General features: G+C 31.9%; 2 protein-coding genes across 4 annotated transcripts in view; one reads left to right on the top strand and one right to left on the bottom strand.

Moving 5' to 3' along the window:
* Positions 1 to 5,983, bottom strand: part of LOC147067498 (uncharacterized) — a 31,861-nt gene extending 25,878 nt beyond the window's left edge. Inside the window, exons 1-2 of one of the 2 annotated variants that reach the window (XM_085953867.1) lie at positions 5,466 to 5,983; positions 783 to 945 (exon numbers count right to left, since the gene is read on the bottom strand). In XM_085953867.1, the coding sequence (XP_085809993.1) occupies positions 783 to 945; positions 5,466 to 5,723 (421 nt within the window). In that variant the 5' untranslated portion in view covers positions 5,724 to 5,983. The remainder of the gene's footprint in view (positions 1 to 782; positions 946 to 5,465) is intronic. The other variant, XM_085953868.1, reaches the window with a different exon arrangement.
* Positions 5,984 to 7,720: 1,737 nt separating this feature from the next.
* Positions 7,721 to 24,592, top strand: part of Pur-alpha (Purine-rich binding protein-alpha) — a 29,303-nt gene continuing 12,431 nt past the window's right edge. For both annotated transcript variants that reach the window (XM_085953870.1, XM_085953869.1), the window contains exons 1-2: positions 7,721 to 7,792; positions 10,745 to 10,792. In XM_085953870.1, coding sequence (XP_085809996.1) covers positions 7,750 to 7,792; positions 10,745 to 10,792 — 91 coding nt within the window. In that variant the 5' untranslated portion in view covers positions 7,721 to 7,749. The remainder of the gene's footprint in view (positions 7,793 to 10,744; positions 10,793 to 24,592) is intronic.

Here is a 24,592-nt window from a genome sequence, read left to right as displayed (position 1 = left end):
TTGATGTGTCCTTATTATGGTTGAATTGGTAACATAGAAAAATTAATTTAGTTAAGTGCTTGTTATTTGAGATTTTACTATCTAAATAGTCATGGTTCCAATTATATAAAGAAAACTTTCATGTGTAGAGATGGAGCCCAAACGTATGAAAATAATGGTAAAAATATGACCACTAATATTCATACAAACCCTCAGGATATCCTTATTTCTGTCTCACATACAAAAATGGCACTTGATCAAACTGAAATTGCTTTCAGTGATTTTTATAAGGAAAGACAGAAGAAAAAAACTTTTTTCAAGATTGTTTTTCGCTAATGTAAGACATTTTTATATCAGTAAAGTTCTCATGTATGAATCATCAAATACAAGTACATATCGTCATTGTTCTGGCAGAAGACACTAATTTGAAAAAATGACATATTGAGTAAGTTATACCAAAATGTTCCTTATTTCAAACTTTACCATATGGAAACCTTCTTAATAAATAAACAGTTTTTATTTTAAAGTCAACCTTTTTACGATTACTTAATAAACTCACATGATAGACTATTTCAAACATTTTAACAACTTCAAAGTCAAATTACTCAAAACTAGTATTCTCCAGTTGTGTTCTGCCAGAACAGAGACGATATTACACGCAACAAATTAATCTACAATGTAAAATAACGACTTGCAGCTAATTTAATCATTTGCCTTAGTGACTCCTTTTTCAGCTTCACTTTCATATATAAAAATCGATAACAATATTCTTCAACATCTTTGGCAGGAAGATAAAAACTCACATGCAGTAGTGGGTGCAGGCTTAGGCGGCGAAGAGTTGTTGATGATGGGAGGCAACGCGTTCGATTTCTTTTGAATGGAAAATGCCTGAAGACGCCGTCTGGCAGCATCTGCACCCAGAACTGCTGGCTTGGCCGGCCCGGGAGAACCTGAAGCTGCCCAATCCTAAAAACGAAATACAAAAAAGGTAAATTACAGGGCCTCCACAGAATAGAGGTTATTATTAAATTAATTTAACATGGACAAATAAATCAATTTTAATTATTCAATTGCAGTAATTGCATAATGGGGTAAATAAAAGCTTGTTATTAAATTATTTCTCTACAAGTCACGATAGACATTAAAGAAGCATCTAGTGCATGGGTGGCCAACCCTTTCAGCAGCCGGGCCAGATTCTAAAAATGAGATTTCCTACCGGGCCACCAGGCCGCACAACCGATTTTTTTTATTATACAAAACAAAAAAGAAATATATATTATATATATATTAATAAAATAAAACAAAAATGAGAATCAAACATATTTATTAGATTAGACTTTTTTTTAATAATAAAAAATAAACAAAATAATATAAAAATAATAAATTTTAGTGAGAAATTTGATTTTGTGTGGCAGAACTAAGTACGTCAATATCGATATCGAGTGAGGTTGTTCCTACACGCAAACAGTTTTCCAAATGCACATCAGTGATTCGTGTTCTCACTCGGGATTTGATATGCTTCATCCAACTAAAAAGCTGTTCACACGTGTAAGTGTTTCCAAATAGCGAAGTCATCATTAGAACATCTTTGTAAAATGCAGGAAATTTCTCCTTATCCAAATAAATGTTTTGTAAAACTCTTCCAAACCAACCTGATGGCATTTCTCCTTTACCTGTTCATCGCAACATAATTCACAATGTTCCATTTGTAAATTTCCCGGTAATAAATTCACATCTACGGAAAATGGCGTGCTTTTTAAAATCTTGAGCTAATATCGAATCTCAATTTTCGAAATTAGCACATCTAGCGGCAGCATTTGATATTATTTTTATTTTCTCACTGTTCCACGGGCCACAAGTTGACACCCAGTGGGCCGCATGCGGCCCGCAGGCCGCGGTTTGGCCACCCATGATCTAGTGCGAGTCTTCGGCACCGGACTATATAATATAGATTACGAAATGGAAGACTGTTTTGCCTACGTCAGATCAAGATGAGCATGTCCAATCTACAAAATAACTAGCTTTACATGAGAGCCAAAAACCTGAACGAAACATTTATTTTTTGGGAAGCTAAAAGGCGGTTTTTTATCAATTGCATTGAGTTTCTGTAATTTATGTATAATAGTATGTCTTATTTTTTTAAGAATCTTCATGTCAATATTTTAAAATTCAGATATGAAAAAAATTATACAGATAGGCAAATTTTGAGTGTTTTGATATGACAATTTTATTTTCCGTAATAGGACATGCATCAGATTTTTTTAAGCATCAATGACTTGGCTGTTATATCGAAAGAAAAGGTATCCATACCAGATATCAGTATCGTATCGATACCGGTGTTGTATCGGTCAAAAAGTATCCAAGTATATAAGTCATCCCTAGCTACAAAATTATAATATATATGTGACCATTGATTGCCTACTTAGTATTCAAGCAAAACACTAATTTTGACAGAAACATTAAATTGGACATATTGCCAGAAAGCATAAAAACTATACAATGATTTGTAAATATTTGCCACTACACTAATACACGTCCACAATCATTAGTTTTGAAACTCGACACACAAACATGCAAATATTATTATCAAATTAAATAAAATTTGAATATCATATAAATTTGCGTGTCGCTACTTCTGATAAAATGGTAAAAAATTTCCCATAAAAATGGCCTCACTTGCTTGATTGTCAGCACATTTGAACATAATTCGTCACCGTTTTAGCAAAACCATCTATGTGCACTTTCTCAAATTGTGCAGGATAAGGATAAAACTGAATAAAAAAATAATGTTACATTTAAACATTAAAATTATGAAGAATGCTTTATTATAATCAGAAAATGGTCTAAGATTATTATTTTGTTTACAAAAATCTTTTATTTTTAATACAAAAATAATAAAAATACAGTTTGTGATGTCACATAAGTTGTTTTGACCGTTTTGTAAATACACATAGTTTAATTTATTCATCATAATGTGAATAATAATAAATTCATGAAAAACTGTTACATAAATAATAGTTGAAATATACATAGTGCGTTAGTGATAAATTGCAATATCATTTTATTAATTATTAATGCAATAGTGAGATGATATTATATTTATAAGTTCGTTTACTTTCTATTAGCAGGTTTAAATGTTAGGTTATCGTAGAAATAGTGGTGATCTTTCTCTATTACACTTTTTAATTCCTGAAGATGTATGTATTTCGACTGCGATATTGGCAATGATTCATTATATATATTACAAAGGCAGTCAAACGGTTGCACTGATAAAGTTGAGTTTGTAAAAGATTGTTCCATCTGGTAGATACTGTAACATTTTAATATCATATACAACAGGATCTCCGATTCGTTTTCCTGGTCTGATTGAACTTAATCCAGATTTAATCTTATCCATAATTCTTAAAAATTTAAAATCAATGACATTAATTTTATAAGGTTGTTTTGGTCTTGCTAGCCGCATACGTGCTATATAATCAGATGGTGAATATATTGGAGGCTTAAAATACTTTTCTTAGGTGGCATGTGCACTATCGGCCTCTATCATGGTGTGGCCTTTTTCCAGAAAAAGCTGTTGAATCTCAATGTTTTTTCTCTCTAAAGATATAACTTAGAGCAGTAGCGAATAATTTATTTCGGTTTTGATATCCACACCCATCCGATATTAGAATTATTTCATTGTATTGTCCTGCTTTCGATGAGATGAGACAAATTCATTAGAAGATACATTATGAAGAATGTATATGGTGAAATTGTGTAGTTGCAGCTTTTGTTTATAATACATTTGTGCCTGTGTTTTGGACATAGCAGCACACTTTGGAGATCCATTGTGATTACTAACTGTCCAGTAATACTTCTGGTACTCTCCTTCATTTCATTTTTGGTCTTCTAGCATCTTTTTTTTTTTTTTTAATAATGTGGCTATTGTATTCCATTTCTGAAACATTCTTCATTTTATAACTACAGCAGATGGCAGTGATGGCACACTGATCTTTACGTGGTTGGTGGATACTGATTTTTTGGTGGTAAATATACTGGAGTATATTCTGCTGCTTTATGACCATTTTCCAGAGACCATTTTTTATATGCATCATGCATTTGTATTTTGGATCGGAAACACGATTCCACATACACCCTGGAGGTATTTTCTCTGCAATAATGGCTGGGAACTTTGGAATTAGATCCAACCATAATGTAACATTTTTCCACAAATCTCTCCGTTTTGATTTTTGGTTGCACTACCAATTATTTATCTTCAGTCAGATTCTTATTACCTGTCATTGTTGCTTTCAATTGGCCACTGTCATCGAGACGTTTGTAGTTGTTTATCCAACTTTTAAATTAATTCTCGCCTATACCCTATTGACCATGTAGGCATCTTCCAGAAATTATTGAATATTTCCTGTCTCTCTTTTTGAGAAAGCATCTTTCAAACCGTCGTGCAAGACCATAATGCATAGCATATAACATAGAAACAAACTATGTGTAGCCAAACTGTAAAAAAACATTACACTCTCGATATCAAAATACCATCTATATGTTACTATAATATACACATAGTTGTTTTTGTGAACCGTGGTTTTTGAACCTTACACATAGCTGTTTTTTATTTTTTGAAATAACTTCGGAGCGAGTTTACCCAACACATAGATCATTTTACTGGCCTATAGAGAAAAAAATAAGGAATGACTTGGTATTTAAAAGTCATTTTTGATAAAAGTGACACATAGATGGTTTTGCTAAAACGGTGACGATATGTTCCATTCGATGCGGAATGATTATGTAAATATTGTCATTTGTTATCTGGGTTGTCACCGCATGTTCTTCCACCTTCTTTTTTGACATTTCGGGCTCGTTGCGGAGGTCATTATCATCTCATTATTTTTTCGCTTGAGAATGGCCACTACAATGAGCCCAAAATGTCGAAAAAAGAAAGTCTCAAACATTATAATAATATACCTAGTCATTTTGTATAAAAACATTTAAAACGCATCTATGCAAAAGTTTGTAAACATGTTTTTACAAATTTGAGTAAATATACAGTACTTCTGAACATTTTTGTGTCGAGGTGTTTTGAGACCAAAAACCAAACCAAAACCTACTGTATAGGTTGTGTCTAAAATGAGTACCTACGTTGTTTGGTCTTGGTTTAGTTTTTGGTCTCAAAAGACCTCGATCACAATGATTACATAGAATAGGTACTGTATCGTTACCCAAATGTGTTTACATACAAATGTACAGTAAAAACAAAACAATGATTTGGTTCGTGAATTGTATGCGTACGAATACGTATACCGTCGTCAGCGCTACGAGTACATCGGCTGCCACGTAATTAGTAGCACTAGTAGGGGTAAACAGCCGCACGCACACCATCGACCAACCAAATCATTGTTTTGTTTGTACATACTGCAGGCATTATTTTTAACATTTTGTTGTATAGAATCAAAAGTATTTGGCATGATAAAGACATATAAACGCGTACTCACATAACTCACTTTATCCGTTTCAGGAGGATCGATTTCTATTATATGCGTTCGCGTCGGTATGAAATCTGACTTTTGCTTTTCAATTTCTTTCTTGTCGGTTTCGACAACTACGGGACAAACGGGGGCCGGCGGCATGTCTGGGATGGGGATATTAAGTAATTGCGACTCCGCGGTGTTCCTTTTAATCTTTACACCGGGCATCGGTATACTTAGCACATCATTGACGATTTCATCGGGTATGGGGATATTTAAATCCATTTTGATATCGATATTTTACATAAACATTAGAACTGAACCATGACCATTGATTCACATAAATCCGCAGTGTGGACTGAATAAGTTCATAACTGGAAGCTTATAGTATTCATAATTTGTTTACTACATGCGATACTATTCGAATAACAAAAGAAAAGCTAGTTCATATTTATAAGTAAATCCATTGTAAAACTAATTTTATGTTATAAACCAAGGTTAGGAAGACTCAAATTGACTCAAATGTCACTATTGAGATTGACTATAGACTATAAACTTTGTCATATAGTTTCATAGACAATTTTCATTATTTTCTAAACAACTTTATCTGCGATAATAGTTTTTTTTAGATAACAGCACGGAATTATAACGATAGGATACAATAATTTATTTTTTGTTGATCAGGTCAGTCGTATTTATTATTTTCAAAGTTGATTTCAAGAATCAAATTTAAAACATGGCCGACGTAAATCTTTGCAATTATTAAAATTGACCTAGATGTATAGAATCTACTAAATAAAAGATGCCTTGAATATGTATGGCCGATTAACGTTAAACAATAGTCTGGTAATCACAAAGAGATTGGGGTAATTATGATATCAACGAGGGTTACGCTATTATACACGGCATTGCAAATAGTCGATGTACTGACCTACAAACTTACCTGGAGAATGGCCAAAAATAGAACTACAATTTACCATAGGACGCCATATTGAAAAATGTCATTCAAATGTCAGAATTTTGTAGTAACGAGTTGTGATTGGGTAGTTTTTTACAGTGGCTCTCCCATCTCATTCTCCATATAAGTTTGTAGGTCTGTAAACTTCGGTGCACAATATCAATACCTATTGTCCAATTGGATCGATTGGAATCAGATTAGAAAGATCAATTTCGTGGCACAGCAGTGTTCATTAATTTGTAGCACCTAATTATTGTGACTTTTCAAGAAATGACAATAATTGTTATAGCTAGGTACCTATCGCAAAACAAAAAAATTACTTAGGTACCTACCTATCTATATTTAGTATAAATAGTTTATCGAAGGTGCAAATTCAAAGTGGGGTGATCAAGGTAAATGGAGATGAGTTATATCACACCAATTTATCGTCTACCACCAGATACAGTTCGATGCAGCTGCACTCGTACCAATTACTGAAGTTTTTAAGCCATGACATGGAATGATTCTAATCTTTAATTTTATTATAAATGTATCTACCTACCTAAAAAAGGATTTAGATTTCACAAATTGTCTGAAAATGTAAGTAAAGAAAAATATGGTTTAACAGGAATACTTAAAAAATGATTATCAATTTATAAAATTACACATAATATCCTAATATTATCGTATCTGGGTATTAATTTATTTTGTAAAATGCCGCCAAAACTACAGCTGCTGTGCAGTGGGAAATTTTACGGCTAATAACGAATAAAGATACTCGACCTACCCCACTGCAACTAGGTATACTAAAATCATTCTTGGAAAGACAAAACACTATTGTATAATCCATTATTAATTGTGTAGTTATTTTTCATAAATAAAATAGTGTACCTACGTTCAGCTTAACTACATTTATTGTATTGACGAAATTAATATTTTTCTATAGACGCCTGTGGAGTAGAGTTTTAATGATTTGTAAATCTAAGCAGATAATAACACATTATTTGGAGTTTTTGTGTTTTGACAATTAATCTAGTTGTAAATATCACATACCTACTTAATCAAAACAATAATATTTATTGTATTATTATTATTATCATCCATTAGTTTGCGAACTTTTCTAGACATTTTTCAACTGAATATTGCTGTCAATAATAAGGAATTAATATCTGCAAATCAAAATGAGAAAATAAGTCACTAATATATTATTCTAAATATCTTACAATTGAGTTATAATAAAATAATCGCCTTAACATTGAAATATTTAGGTATGTAGTCAAAAAATGAAGACCTAGGTCAACGACAACCGTACTGCCTGTGCCTAGCTACATCTGCCCCGAAAATTGTGGTCCGTGAAATTTGGTGTGGATTGCGATGTCGGATATTGGCAGCGGTGACGAAGGCGTTTCTAGTCAGAGTATGTTATTTTCTATAGAATATTCTTACAGATACAGTCGAGCTGCACCTCCTTATCTAATTTTCGAGGATATTTACCGGGTAGTCTTGGCAAAAATTAAAATGTAAATATCTCATTGTTCTTGTTTCAAAATGGCGAATACATTTTTGTCGAATGCAATTTGTCGTTCCGTCAAGCCACTCGTTAATTGATAGATTAATGTCAACCTATTCAATGTCCGACCTAGGTGACGTTAGATTTATTAGGTTTTATACTTTGTAAGAATTGTGTATCGATCTCGTTTTCAATGTCGGCGTTTTCGCGTCCGGAAAATAGCCAGTGAAAAGTAGATATCAATACTAATGCTGTGCCACTCGGGACCTGATCTCGGTTAACAATTGCCGGGAAAGGTCTTTCGGACAGGTCGGGGATGAATCTCATCAATATTTTCCCTTTCCGTTTCGTTTTACGCATACTTTCTTTGTTCTTTCTCGTCGGATTCCAGTTTGACATTTTCGTTTGAAGTTTTTGAAGTATGCTATAAAATGATTAACGAAAAGTGATTATCCGTGTGAAAATCGTGTAAATTGAATTAAACATGGAATTGATTTATACTGTTGAACTATTATCTAATCGTGTAAATATTTTGTAGGCCCGATAGTATTCCATTCGAACGCTTATTGGTTTTTCTTTTGTGAACAACGTCCACGGATTGATTCAATTTATTTGACAGGCAGAATAATAATTATGACTTTGACGTGCGAAATTATTGTTATGTAGAAATGACATTAATAATATGTACTCTTTACATTTTCACTATAAGCATATCACATTGTATACATAGTTTAATAAAGAAGACAAATTTTGCAATCATCAATAATTTACAAGATTTACTTTGATTTTGTCTATGAAATTTCATTCTATTCTGACACTCCAAGAATAATAAAATCTTATTTGGACATTGTTAGGTATTTTTCAATCACAAGGTTTTATGGATACTAGTTAGCTGTTATTCAATAATATACCACGATTATCTGCATATTACTTCATAATTATGCATACTCAAAACTGATGTACTCTTTTGCAATTTAATTTAGTAGGTGCTCATAATACCTATATTATGGGAAAGTAATTCTTTTAATCTTTCAAGGACATTTTTTGTGCTGGCTTCTACTATCATGTACAATTATTATTATTTATCAATATAATACAAAGCTTTATCAATTCATCTACAAATCAATCAAATTTAATGTGGATTAAGTATTTATGATTTCAATGGTCCAACATAACCTTACAATAATTATTCTGTAGCCTTGAATCAGATTATACCTACCTGTTTTATTTTGCTGATTATTTGCACTAAACTGTAACATGCCAAAAAATAATACTTTGATGGTTACAATATTTTATTAATATATTTATCACTATCATCAGGAAGTAAGACAACCCGGGCTTCCACCGACAACTCTCTCCACCTGCCCTATTCACAGTGCCCGGATTCCAATTTGGTATCCTTATTAGCTTCATCTAATCAGTGAATCTTTGGTCTGCCTCTTTTCTTGTGTTCTTTGGATCACGTATCATTACTCTCTTTGCCACTTCATTGTCTTTGACATCTTTTTGGTTCCTCTGTTCTTCACTGCCACGTAGTTTTGCCAAACAATAATATTTAGTTTGGCTTGGGATCGTTTTTTAACAATCTGTTTTTAACATTTATTACACATGCTTATTTTGGTTTGCGTCAAGGGTAGTATAAATCGGTGTCGTTTGGGCATAACCTGTTAACTGCAAAATGTTGAATTTACAGGAGAGCCATTTTAAGCTTTGAATTGCCCACATAAATTTCAGTTCATTTTTTTGTTTAAAATTGAAAAAAACATTTTTAAATAAATAACTGAAGAAGAATATGACAATACTTAGATTGTCAATTATTTCACTAATTAGGAAAATAAGGTCACTTATCAGTGATCAAACTATGATAAGGTCATTGGTCATGTTTTGACCAAACTAACCACTGTGTTTGTTCACATATCATCATATTATTACAATAGCGTTTTGAGCATTTTAAGTGAAATATAGATATCGGGGTTATTACCAAATGGAAGATAATACTATAGTGACCCAATTTTTACTCTTAACATAAAATGACCAAAAAAGCAGTTATCAGGTTATGCCCAAACGCCACTGAAATATTTATTTTTACATCATTTGTAAAATAGATGTTGACAATAAACGTGAGACCGCCTTGTTACGATTTTTCAACATAGGTCCTGACAATAAACTTATCCTATGTTAAAAATGTCTTCGGTAGGTTGCTAAGATCCACACCAGATTTGTAGACAATTTTAGAAATACCTACTGTCTATTTTAAATAACAAATTCATTCAAACGGCCCGCGGCTCAATAGGTTCCCAACCCTGCACTATACTGCCGAGTATTCATTTGATGCCAACTTTGTACAGAACTTAATAGCGCCTGTACATGTGCATGGAATTACTGTCGGCAATCGTGCTTATTTTAAACTACCATGACAATAACTGTTTACACGTAAAAGTGCTGACTGTCTCTCCAATCTCATTCTTCAAGAGTAAGCGAGACGCGAGGTTGTCATTTTATACTACTATCTGACAGGTCGTATTGAAAATCGGATGCTCAAAATGAGTAGTTCGTTTTTTTACCGGCATGTTCGCCCCTATCGCTCTACTGCGCAGGCGCAGATCGAAGATAATCTTACTTGCGAGCTGAAATTTGGAACCTTCCATACTAGTTTGATTCATGCACTCAATCTTGCCAACTGCAGGGTAATACATGTTTCCTCATACATTTTTTTACTGTGCACAGTGAATCTATGCACTTGTAAACGGGGTACTATAAATGATGGCATAGTTTATTACTACTTTTTCAAAACTGTTCTATTTATGTACTGAAACTTTTTTTTATATAAAAATTAACCTGAACACCATTTTTTTTCAGAATACCATGGCCAGGGGATGGAGGGGGGGAGCAATAATTTTGACTCCGGTAAGTTTGAGTAATTTATTTGACGATTATTCGTGAACTTTCATTGATTGCAAAAAGCTTGCATGGAAATCTTTTAACGACAGATTGGGCAAGTCCGGGAAAAACGATATTTTTACTTGTTATTGGAGAACTAAGATACTAAAATATCATACATAGATTCGATTTTATTGATATATTGCTCGCGCGTTGATGCCATGCCACCACATCCGGTTAGTTTGTTTTGTGCGTTGAATGATTTCATTACGAATTTTCCAGAGGTTTGTCTCTGAACTATTTAGGTACTAGTTGTTATCATACACAAAATTTTATTATGTTATAGTAATACGTATCATTGGCCTTTTGTTTTATAGAGGTTGGACATATCGACTGCCTCATGTAATAACACACCAATTCGAAATAGTGTGTTTTATGTTTTTTGAGCTATTGTTGCGTAGAAAAAAATACCACACCAGCCAATTTTTTTTTGGATTTTTTTCTCGAAAAACACCCAAAATACTGTTTAAAATAATACTCGTAAGTAGAGTTATGATTATAAAACATTTTTTGTAAAATCTTAAATTACATGGAATAATAATCCACTTGTAGTTGGTGTGTTATTACTCGGAAAAAATATACATGCTCCCTACACAAATCATTTTAGTGTATCATTTAACTATGTTTTCACCGTGGAATATGACACTAATTCAACTTTCACCTTCAAATCTCGCCTTTATCAACATATAACAACACTGTATTAAAAATCATTATCCTTTGTAATGAATCGCACCTACTTTCATTATCACAAATTGCTTTTGTGACAGTAAAAATGTATTATTTTTGTTATTGTGTACAAATGACTAATTTTAATATTATTATTAATACTATCGGCCTATGGTGGGTACTATTGGAATTTGAATTTAAATTCTAATGGATTTAAGTTATGAACTATTCCATTTAATTAATATGTCCCCAACTAGATCTCGGCGAATATTACAATAAGCTCAAGAGACTAATAAAATAAAGGATGGAAACAATAAAAAAATAAATCTCCTTCAGACAACACATTTTTAGGTTATAATTATAAATGATTCAACCTTAAATATTCTGTCTGTACCTACTATTGGCTCCTACAGGATTTTCAATGTTTATAATATTCTGTATTTTGTAATATAAACTATAACTTCTCTCTTCCTATCATTAGTAAGCATCATATAAATGCATATTTGCACCATTAGTTTCCAATTTACAACCTAAAATAATTATTCTTCTTGTATTGATTCCATGACGACTTGTGATAAGTAAATAAGGTAATACTTGCCTATTTTTGCATATGTGTTGACCTTTTTACTATATTTTTATGATAAATATGGTAGTAAAAAAAGTCTAAAAGGCTAATTGCATGTTTGGGTGAAAATTGGATAGTCCACGATGATAAACAGGTTGATTTTATCCCCATCTGAAGACTCCGAATAGTCCTAGTGATCCTGGATTGTCGGGTTTTAGTTGTTCTTTCAGTGTGCCATATATGACGCAGGAGGAGATTTGGGAATGATTGATGATTTGATCGAATAAATTACGAAATCTCCAGCAGATCTTACACAGAATGAAATATATCGCTCTATTTCAGAGCATAATAAATAACAGTATACTTCGATCAGTACTTTGCCACCTTTAAACATAAATGCACTTGTAGACATCACGTCATCAGACATGACGTTGTCCCTACTTAGTGCATCTGTTCAAATTATTTCCACTATAAATTGACACACCTGAATCGAGAAAAAGAAGAGAGCTGTAATGTAAGACTTGTGTAAAAGGAAGAAAGCCAAAAAAGCATTCAATGCAGGTGAAGAATATGTGAATGAATATAAGAATATTTGAATACCATGGAAGCAGTGTATAAAAATTCTTGCCAATTCAAATAAGTGCCCAAAAAATGATTGAATCCGAACGTCAAGTTAGTTTTGATTCATTTTGTATTATTGGCAATCATGAGAAACAATGGGATTACATCTTACGATATGACAAGTCAGTGCAAAAGAAAACCCAAAAACTACCAGCTTCTTTAAGACGTTTAAAAGTACTTATTTATGGTTTGTCATGCAATAACGAAATAATAAAAGTATGTAAAACTATGTTTTTACAAACACTTTCAATTTCAAATATGTGGGTGGTGAGTGCTTTTAAAAAAAATGAAGAGTCAGAATTGCTATTGTATAGTCAAGGCAGACACAACAACCGTTCTCATGCTTATGAAGCAAAAATAGTGTAATTGAACATGTTAATAATATATTTTATAAGAAAAGAATCCCACTATGTTATAAAAAATAGCCAAAAAGAATATTTAGACGAGAATTTGAATATGGTGAAAATGTTTCCCCAATATAGCATATGGTTTGGATCAAAATAATATCAATTTCCAATTGCTACTGAACGCCAATATAAAGGCATATTTTTCTCGTATTTCTTCGTCTGAACAGGAACGGAAACAATAATTGAGTAAATTAAATATTTAATAAAAAATAAAGTGATTATCAACAACATTTATTATTTACAGAACGTTCGAGAGAAATGAATCAGGGTGATATAAATCGTGCAAAAGAAAATCACATTACAGCTGTTACAGCATGTTTTGATTTACAAAAGTTTTAACTGTGTCACAAAGTGAAGTACGAGTCTTTCATTATAAGGGAAATTAATATGCCATCTATAATCTCACTGTTCATGATAGGATGGCTATTAATTGTTATATTTGGCATCTACAAACAGCTAAGTGAGGTGCGATAGAAATAAGTAGCTGCATAGAAGTATAGAAGTCTTATAAGTACTATTTTTACATATTTTAAATCTAATTTTAAGAATACAGTTGTATATTAGTTGATAGTTTTCCTAAACTTAATTTAAAAAAGTTTAATTTACATAACGTTTATAATTATCCATGTAGGTACCTATTTACTTGACAATGCTGCAACGTAATTTACGTAAAATATATAGGTAACAAACTATCCTGTAATTTCTTAATTTATACTATCAATCATTATTATGTTGAGTGGAATATTCATTAAGTAACTTTTGCAATTATTTTACTATAATATTATGTTCTGTAAAACAATTTCCTGAAACTGACTGAATGGTTAAAATACAGTTTATTGCGATAAAATATTGTTTAATTAAAAAATCTCCTCATATTCCATCAGAATATCTAAACCTATTTTTGGTTTAATCAAAAATCATCGAGAGAGAAAACACTAAGAGCACATAGTATGTCATTCCCCGTAAAATTAAAAACAAAAATCTCTCTAAGTCGAGATATTTAAGATTATCTTTCAGAATTAGCATGGAAAAAAAACACCATCTCAAGTTACGTGGTACTTTTTTTATGAAAAAAAAAATAATTACGTGGAAAAACACATCAAGTATAGATATATACACCCTCTAAAAATATATAAACGGGAAAAATCACACCAAATCTAGATGTAATATTTTAGTTGTCAAACTTAACGTGGAAAAACACATTTAGGGTATTATTTCCCAAAATTATGTCTTGCAAAAGTTGATTGTATGCTTAAATGATACTCTATTTAAAGATATAAATTATAATTTAAATAATATTTGCACATAATAAACGGCTTTTGCTACACATTTTTTTGAATGGTTTTTTTGCTCTCCTGAAAAGTTGATAATTTAGAGTTAGTGTGTTATTCCATGAGGTAGTCGATATATTGATATTTGGCTTTGACCATTATTCTCAATGAGTTCAGTTAACTTTTTCTAACACAATATTACTATGGCAGTATCTGACTGGACGCAGATTTTTAACGACACACTTTAAATGTAGAGCGAAGTGCATACTAAAATTGCTGTAATACCAGATAATAGATGTCGCTGTGTGTTTAGTTTTTTAGATTTTGCAAATCAATCGACAGTGGATAGTAATTCTAGTTTAAAGTCGGATGAGATAACTCACGAAATTTGTATGTGCGGCCTGTCGATCGCGGCCTCATAGAGGGAGAAAACTCACTGGAGGCATAGAACCGGTTAAAAGGAGACTTGTAATTTTTAATACTTAACTATTATTGAATACTTGATTAAATTATACCTAGCGGTGCTCACAGCAAAAAGGAAGAATTTATAGTTCACTGTATGTATTGTTTACACACCAGGTGGCAGTCAGTGTTTTATAGAATGTTATTTATTTATGATGTCACCACTTCTCTTACAAAATAGTAGTGCTGCAATTCGCAATAAAAAATTAACCGTTTATACATTATTAATTTCTTACGAGATACAAAAGCTTCCGAGTGATGATAATTCCTACTTTCAAAAAAATTTCTGACTTGAAATAAAAACATCGTTTTATTTTACTTATCAAAGGATTATTGTAATGAATTGTTATTGATTTCACTTTAAAATTGAAAATTTTTAAATATCTTATCTATCATAAAAATATAGATAGATTTGGTCTTTAGTTTTTTTCTTATTGATACCTGAATAATTAACAGAAATCAATTCTCACTGCAAAAAAATATTAAACCATTTAAAATCAACCACACCCCAATTTTATAAATATAAAATCGTATTAACCAACAAATCTTGAGTTTGAGTCCCATTTGGTTTAACGTTTTTTCTAAGATTTTTACTAATGGGTATGTTTCTGAGGCTTTTGAAAATTCTTCTTTAATTTTTAATTTATCTTTAGCCATGTCCGCCCCTTAGCTGGAGCATATGGACACCGCACGGCGCCTCCATGAATCACTGTCGCTAGCCAGTCTTCTTGCGTCGTTCCGGGTCATACCAGCATCCCGAACCTTAACCGAACCGTATACACTCTTATTAGATCTCAAAATATTACAAAATTTTATATGTAGGTACATTTAAAAAAATTAATAATATGAAATACCAGATTTAAATACAACATACAATAATATTATTTTGAAAAAAGAGCTACTATGTCATTCATTTCATTCTGAACAATTTTTTCTCTTATCTGCCTTATCAACTACTTATCATAATATCCTGTTATGGGTACTATCATAAATATTTATTGTTATAATTTATAATATAACTATTGTTCAATTATCAAGGGCATGCATTATTCTTTATCAATTAATTTTTCATTATATTTAGTCCAATGACTAAGTAAAAAAATTAGTATGGGTATTCCCATTTTCATAAATAGATCCCTAATGTTTTTCTCTGCGGGAGTTTTTTATTGATGAATTAATCTGACATGATGAACATTAACCCCAAAAAGTTTCTACTGAAGCAAAGAGGGAGGGAGTTCATGAGATGGCGTTTCTTGAAACGTTTTTAGTGTGGTTGAATTGGTAGTCGGATCAAAATTAATTATTTGCAAGTTGGTGGTATAATTTTAAACATATATCGGCTTATTGGATGATGGATGCGTTTGAAATTGTTCATCAAAATGTTATCTAAATATCTTGGCGGAATTCGCACACGTTCTGTTGAATCTTTGGTCTTGCCCAGGTCCGGATTACAGAGCGGAGAGCCGTTCGCTCGGCAGTTCGGTGCCCGACCTTGACAGATTATTTATTATTTCCTATAGAAATCCAATATTCCGGCATTTCAGACAATCCGGCATAGGTGAAAAAATATGGGTACCGGATTACCGAGCGCTTACTGTAGGTTGATCCAAAAATAACCAACATTTTTTGACCGAGCAGAATCTTTAAGTTGTTCGAATTTGTCCGAATGTGTTAAAATTTGCAGATTTCTTCTCGACTGTAATTCATGTACAGTGGAACTTGGTTATGAGGAAGATGGGAGCGACTGAATTTGCTCGTTATAAGTATTACTCTTTATATCAGAGAATAGGTATTTTTAAATGAGCTGGGTCACATAACACAAAAAGTCACAATTCAAACAAAAATACACAATTAGAATTTTTCCCGTAACAAGCATGGCATTCATAAACTACAAAAGAAGTTGTTTATTGTAATGAGCGCTGGTAGGTACCTACTGACTTCAGCTTGGATTAACACCAATCAGGTACTTTGACACTTAACTAGTGTCATAAACGTAATCCGATTATGGTCAGATTTTATTGCTTTGGGTCGAAAATGTTTTTAAAAGATCGACACATTAACAATTGTAAGAAAATTTTTGACGATATTTTTGCTCGGTATAAAAGTGAATAAATGTATGGAGAAAATCATAAACTAAAATATCAACGAATGTTTCCTCATTACATCTGATATCTCGCTATGTCCGTGATCGGTAATAACCGAGTTCGACTGTATATTCAAATTTTATTTTTAAAAAGGTGTTGAAAATGTAGAAAAAAGTAAACTTTTTTCAGAAATACGAATAAAGCTCGCAGGCCCCATAGAATTACTCGGCGGGCCGTAGTTTGCCCAGGCCTGGTCTTGCCAAATAAGTGAATAATTATAATTCAACTTTATATTGAGAACTTGTTTGATGATAATCATCAGGATTACGAGGATTCGAATTTTAACACCCTTCCAAAGGACACCTCAGAATATCGGAAACTTATAATATTTAGTCCGAAACCCACACGTAATATAATTGAAAAAGACAGGGTTATGGTCAAAGTGTGACAGTTGCGTGGAACAAGGGATCGCAGTCAATCGTCGATTCATCTGTCACCCTATTGTCACAATAAATTTGGATATTTTTCCACTACTCTATCATTGGTGCTGTCTTATAATTATTGTGTTTTTTATTTTTTTGTTAATCTCTTTTATGACATTCGAATATTAGGCAATTATCATAGATCTAAAAACAAATGATAATTAAGTACATTAATATAATTACGTATTAAATATTTTGAATGTGAGTAATCAGTTAATCACTAATCAGCATGCAAGTATGATTGCGGATTGTGAAATATATTTTTATGCTAGGTATATATATACTGAACTGAGTAATCTAATACAGTAAGTCCTCGCGGACAAATCGCGGAAGTCGAATAAAATTTAAAAACATGCAATTTTTTAAATAATGTGTTCGTTTCAAAGGATAAGTGAAAATAAAATGGCCTACATACATACATTTAAGAAAAAATTATTGATTGATGAAGTGGTTTGATTTTGCAATCCCCAGCAGCATTTCCACCATGTAAAAGGGTAAGCCTATCTTTAGACACATTGTGACCTGGCATATATTTTTCTAGTTGGGATATAATATACAGATTTGCCATTTTTTTTCCAATAAACCCAGTTCCGTCCACATTATAAATTTGTTGTGGCAGGTAATTCTCATTTTTATGATTTCTGCTAGACTTGATGAAGTTCATAGCTTCCTCTGTATCTGCACAGCTCGGCAGCCTCACCTGTTACTTTGATGTTGTGTAGTTTATTATGGCATTTAAATTTTTGAAACCGTCTGTGGCTTTCAGTGAATATATTAGTATCAACACTATCATGATTTTTACACTTTATGTCTTCAAAACGACTCAAGACTTTATCCTGTATGAGTATAAGTGGGCTCGCACATCAGAACTCGCCTCATGCGTCGCATGTCGAATTCGTCGATGTGACATCATCGTAAACCAAGAAACAAACGTTTTCAAATGGAGCTTCGCAGATTTGGCCGATGCAACTGCGACGCTTGAAAAAAATATGTTGCTGCCGCATGCGTCGAGTTGCATTGTGCCTAAGGCTTATTGGAATTTGTTGTTGCTGCATATCTTCCATCCATATAACCAATATTTTTTTCTATTTCTTCTATTATTATTCCTCTTTTCTTGGTAATTATCTTAGATTGCATTACTACTATTTTTTTTACATGATCCTTAATATATAACCTAATATTGTATGTAAACATAAGAGCAGAAAAACAAATTGCAGCAAAAAAAATAGATTTACTGTATAGTTCACTTCTCACAATTCTTGTAAATCACAATAGGCAGGGCTGTCAACTGTGTCCTGCACTGGATATATAATAATATATCCATACTCCTGTTCTGGCATCCATTACATTGACTAACAAACAAAACAGGGCTGTCGAACCTTATGAAAGTTATTGCTCAGGCAGAGTTTATTGTTCAACTACATTCATCTGTATTTATGTGTTTACATGGGTATTTGTATAAGCAGAGATGATGTCTATGAGCAGTATTTTTATTTTTCATAATGCGTTCATTAGTAAGTCCATGTTTTAAAATAACTTTTTTTCCATATAAACTCGCCCTAAGTTAATCAATCACAAAGGGATTTAATCTGCATTTCTGTTGATATTCCCTAACTGTTTACTATGAATGATATTAACACAGTACACACCTGTGGTAATCTCCATTATGACAGAAATTCCCAATCACCTGATATTAATCTCCAACTTAAGCTCAGACATGGGTTGGCAACCCTGCCTACATCTTTGAGCAGAGTAGTGTTGCCAATCATACTATAATTATAGTACAATACTATAATTTTGATTCAGCAAAAGATGTAAAATAGTAAATTAATACTATCGACTTCATGTAATTTGAATTGTATTTTTTTGCGACCCGGGTTTCGCCTTTCGGCATCATCAGGCACTATACCCACCAATGGCAAAATGCACACTGACAGAATATACTTAATTTATTTAAGAGGTAATTTCCAAAAGTGGCAATCTCGAAAAATATTTTTTTTTTAGTAACAATAGATCATTCTTGAGAGTGCTTGACAAATGTTTTACCAAATTCAACATCAAATCGTTTAAAAAGCCTACTAAGTATTGGCCTAATTGTTGATATCAAACAGGTTTATTTTCAAACAGCTTCAAATCCATTTCAACCAATCATCATTGCAAAGCCAATTATACCGTCTTGCTGAATGCCATAATGAAGATGATCAGAGAAGTGATGCGTTTGTTTTATTGCTAATAAACACAAACCTTTTTCGGAAGGAGTAATGAAAATATTGCATTTTCTCACTTTGTCAAAAAGTGGATTTGACCAAATTTGAAAACCTTATGAATTATTGTTGTTTATATAACAATATTAATTTGTTACCTATATAAAAGAATATAAATAATTTCATTTCATTTTAAGTTCTAAATTACATAACTACAAGCATCTAAAGGATATTGGCATCACAATCGAAAATTTTGTCTTCTCCATGGAATGTAGTCTCAAAAGTTGTATTTGCATTTGTTCCTTAATTTACATCCCCATTATAATGTGCTACTCATAAATAAAGATTTACATTCCTACACTAGATATCAGTAAATGATATTTGTGAAAAAAAGTAAAACAAAACATTTATACACTTGGTATATAAATAAATATTTTGCCAGAACCGTCACGTGAGCTGTCAAGCGAGCGTACATATTTTGGACGATTTACAGAATCAAAATTACCCATTAGTCATTACTAACCAATCAATTTGTCAATTTTTATTCCTTCATCCATCTTGCTACATTTTTTTTGCTACGTGGGGACTTCTCAAGGTGTCTTATAAGAATATCGAAATATCTCTAATCAAACTGTACCTTCAAAATAGTTCATAGTTGAAATATTTAGATGTAGGTCATATTATATCGTTTTTTACTCTATTATCAAATGCAAATTCTCGTAGAACTCCTGGCACTTCACGCGACGCCCGGTTGGGAATCATTGTCTTAGGTGTGTAACTATAACTTTGAGACTTTGTACTATAATCAGCATAACAAGATAGCAACACTAGCCAACTGTACTATAATTATAGTATTTGTATTGAATATTTATTCTGCATACTGTGTACAATATGAAATAGGTATAAAATGCCAAAAGTATTATAATTTCGGCTTTTCCATACTATAATTAGTTGCCAAAATACTATAATTTCTAGGACCGCGTACTATAGTTGAGTGACAAAAGGTGGCAATACTGCTGTAGACAGCCTATTGAATCAGTGTTGCCAACCATACTATGATTATAGTATTTTTGTACTATTATTTTGCTCCGCGTACTATACTTATAAATACTATAATTTTGAAATTACGGAAAAAAAAACGTTGCCAATAGATGAAATATAGAAGTAAAGTAGTTTGAGATAGCTAAAAAAAAGGTCTCGTTAATCACTTTAGGTGTAATTTTTTGAAAATGTATAAAAGTATTGGTCATTGAAATAGTATAATTTTTTTGTCTGCATACTATAATTCGGTGACTAAAATATGGCAACACTGTATTAAATACTTCCCCCCCACTCATTCCTTGGATCAGTTGAATCTGGGACCCTGACCGCAGTGGTTGTCTTGTTCATTATTGTCGAATACTGTTTCAAAGAAAAGTTTAAATTAATAAGTTGTAATCAAAGCCCCCCTTGACCGAATAGTATGGTCAAGGGGGGTAGTTAGAATGATTAACCAAGCGATTTAGTTTTGTAGTTTTTTTTTAACAATAAAAATATAACTTAGTGTTTTTACTAACCTTTAATTTTTTATTTCTATAATTACTTTAACCTTCATTTTAATACTATTTTATAAGTGAATTATTTCGAGATACATATCCCCCTTTTAAGGTAAGATTTAATTATTTACTTAGAGCTTCTTACGCACTGCCGACTGTTCACCCCGCAACCAGAAAGTAGGGCTGGATGCTGAAAACCAGTCAACAGTGTATAAGAGGCATGAAGTGTACCACACCTTACATAGTTTTATCGTTCTTTTATGTGACAGTATCGTTCATAAATATTTAGTTTAACTTCCTTTGGATTCCGGGAAGCAACAAACTTGCTTGATTAAATATTTTGAAATATTTCATACGAATTTCATAATAATGTCGACTAAATTTATAAATATTACTTAGTTGAATTAATTGGTTTAATTAAAGTAAATATTTATCTATATCATTCATTGAGGATATAATAATATTGTAAATAAATATTAAATAACATGCTTTTATGTTTATCTATACAATCAGGAAGGTGGTGACCCCATTAATCAATAATGTTTATTCCTGTGAACTGGTGTTTTATTACTTAATGCAGTGGTTTCCAAACTTTATGTTACTACTAGGGAGCGGATTTGTATGCAACAAAAACATAATTATGTGCATGCACGTATGCACTTAAATCAATAAAATATGCACTAAAACCGAAGAAATAAATATGCAGCTAAAATTGACATTTTTTGTGGGGAAAAATTGTAAATACCCACTTAACTCAATATTACTGACAAAAATCGAATAACTAGTTAATAATTTTTCAACATAATATGATATCAGAACAAAAAAACACAAACAATGAATATAAAGTAAATCAATTACAATTTTCAAAGTAGTTTTTTCACAAGTACAAATAATTGAATAATAAATGTAATATAAACCAAACATAACATAAACAAAAACGACACACTTAACTATTCCTAAATACTATTTTCTGTTTTTTGTCCGAAAAAAAAAATTACAATATTTTTTCAATATTATGCTCTGGCATTAAATTTTCCGCATAGGTTTCTGTCAGTATTTTGTTTATATGCGGAAAACGACCTCTCGTCCACAGAGGTGATTGGGAAAACTTTATAATAGTGCACGAGTTGACTTCACTTTTTCTGATAAATTCACAGCTCGGAGATGGCATTAAAAATGCAAGTGCATCTGAACTATCTACCTTCCTAACTTAGTTATATTTCGATAAAATAATTTAAAAAAGCTAATATCATAAATAGAAAAGCTCTAAAATATGCATTTATTTATGAAATATGCACTAATGTCTCAAATATGCTCTAACGTCTCAAATATGCATTTATATGCACAATAGAATTTTATTTTTGGATTCTGTGTCTTTCAAAACAGATTTCTGTGCAGCTCTCATAGCTGTGCATACACCCTAACAAAACATGCACTAGCATATAAATCCGGGCCCTAGTTATTACGCCTCCCTTGTAAAAGAGTCTTATCTTGGCGCGCCTCCCCCCCTTTATTTCATTAAATAATACAGACACCTTTTTTAAATAGTCAACAATGTAAAAATACAAAAATGAAAAAAAAAATGATTAAAAATAAACAAGGTTTTTACTACTTATATGTTATATTCATTTTTAAATTAATTTGTTTTTCATGCGATTAATGTGCTTGTTTATTAGCACAATCAATTTTAATAGTACCTAGTCAATCCTTTCCAGTTTCCTAAATTATACATGGGAGTTATCATTTAAGTAAGTATATCAATCATCATCTATATTGTAGGTATCACATCAAATTGTAACGCACAACCACATATTTAAAATATTCAATAGCCCTGAAACAAAGCAGTCAGTGTTTTTCAACTTTTTTTACTATTAATAAAATAATGTGAAAAGTGCATTAGCAAACTAACCAAGAACTCAGTAAATAGCTTTTTGTTTTCTTCAATATATCTGGCGTAAAAATCATTTAAAAGTGGAGACATGGCGAACTTATTTTTTTGTAATTTTGATTTCAAAAGCTCTAACTTTTTATGAACGCCTTCACTTTGTCTTTTTAAATTTGTGAATGCATTAGTGGTCCTTGCATTGATTTATTCACTATTTTTTTTTTAAATTTCAACCAAATAGACAAGTTTAACAACAAAATTATCGTTCCTAAACAAATTTGCCTCAAATTTCAACGTTATGATTTGACCCTTTTATTTCATTTTTTCACGAGATAGCCGGCGCGCTTCACAATAGTATAGAAGTGAGGTAGGTATTATAAAATTAGTCTCCATATTTTCAGACAGGTTTGCAAACAACCTTTTATAGGACTACTTTTTATGGAGTTTATATAACTGTGGCTACATTAATTGTGTTGAACCTTTCGCGCCTCCCTTTCCAACACTCCGCGCTTTCCAGTTTGAAAATCGCTGACTTAATGTATGTGTGTAAGGTTTTGAATATGTGGTGTTTTATTTATTTATACATAATATATATGCACTAGTGACTCGAGCTTAAAAAATGTATCGTAAACATCAGGGTGGTAGTTGGCAGAGCGCTTGTCTTAGGTTGATGCGGGTTCAAATCCTGGATCCTGTAAAGATAATAATATATTTTTAATGTGCGTTTGATCCAGAGCAAGAACCCAATGAGTCAGCTGAATGACTTGCAACCATTCTTTATAAAGAGTCTACTCGTGTTCATGTACATAATTACCACTCTTTGGAAGTACATAATATTATATTTTCGGAGTGAAAATGGTACATACTTTCGTTTTCCTAAATGAATAAACTTTAATGATAGGTACATTATCCAAATTATCTTTATTTATTTATTTTTTCTATAATATTAGGAGAAACAATCACAAACACCCAGGCTTTGTAGAACATCGCATAAATATATTGTGACCTCACGAAAAAATCAAACCCGGGGACATCCCGGATGAAAGGCCAGCGCCTTACGCACTGGACTATGAAGGCCATATACTACTGTATTAAATTGTTTATTGATTAGGGGTTTTAAGCATCTGTAATTTAAAAACTATATTTTTGATTGATTGCACTAAGCTTCCATGCCTATAGTGAGGAAATTATAATTCTTCACTACAGCACTGGTGGCTCTGGGCCAAGGATGGTGAATGTATGACTATGCTGGCAAAGCTTGGAACTTTTTATGCAAAATTTTAGTGGTTTTTTTACACATATTTTATCTTAATTCTACAGAATTTTTAAAATTCACCTTTTCTGGGAACATTGGCTTATTTAATGGACGTTCAAACAGGTTGCATAATAATTTAAATAATATTTTTATCGTTATAATGTTGGAAATACCGGTGTTACAATCCCTAGTACTAACTAATACTAAACAAAATGACCAATTAAAATCGACAGATATTTTGTTCATACAAGTCCTACAGCAGTAATAGGTACTTATCTACGTTTTCATTTATAGGCGTAGTAAGTAGTACCAGCCAAAGTTGAATGGAAA

The sequence above is a fragment of the Rhyacophila brunnea genome, unplaced genomic scaffold (assembly GCF_057557595.1).
Source record: "Rhyacophila brunnea isolate RB1 unplaced genomic scaffold, BYU_Rbru_1.0 scaffold_4, whole genome shotgun sequence".
NCBI lineage: Eukaryota > Metazoa > Arthropoda > Insecta > Trichoptera > Rhyacophilidae > Rhyacophila > Rhyacophila brunnea.
The sequence above is the reverse complement of the archived record's forward strand: the minus strand, read 5'-3'. Positions and strand labels throughout refer to the sequence as shown.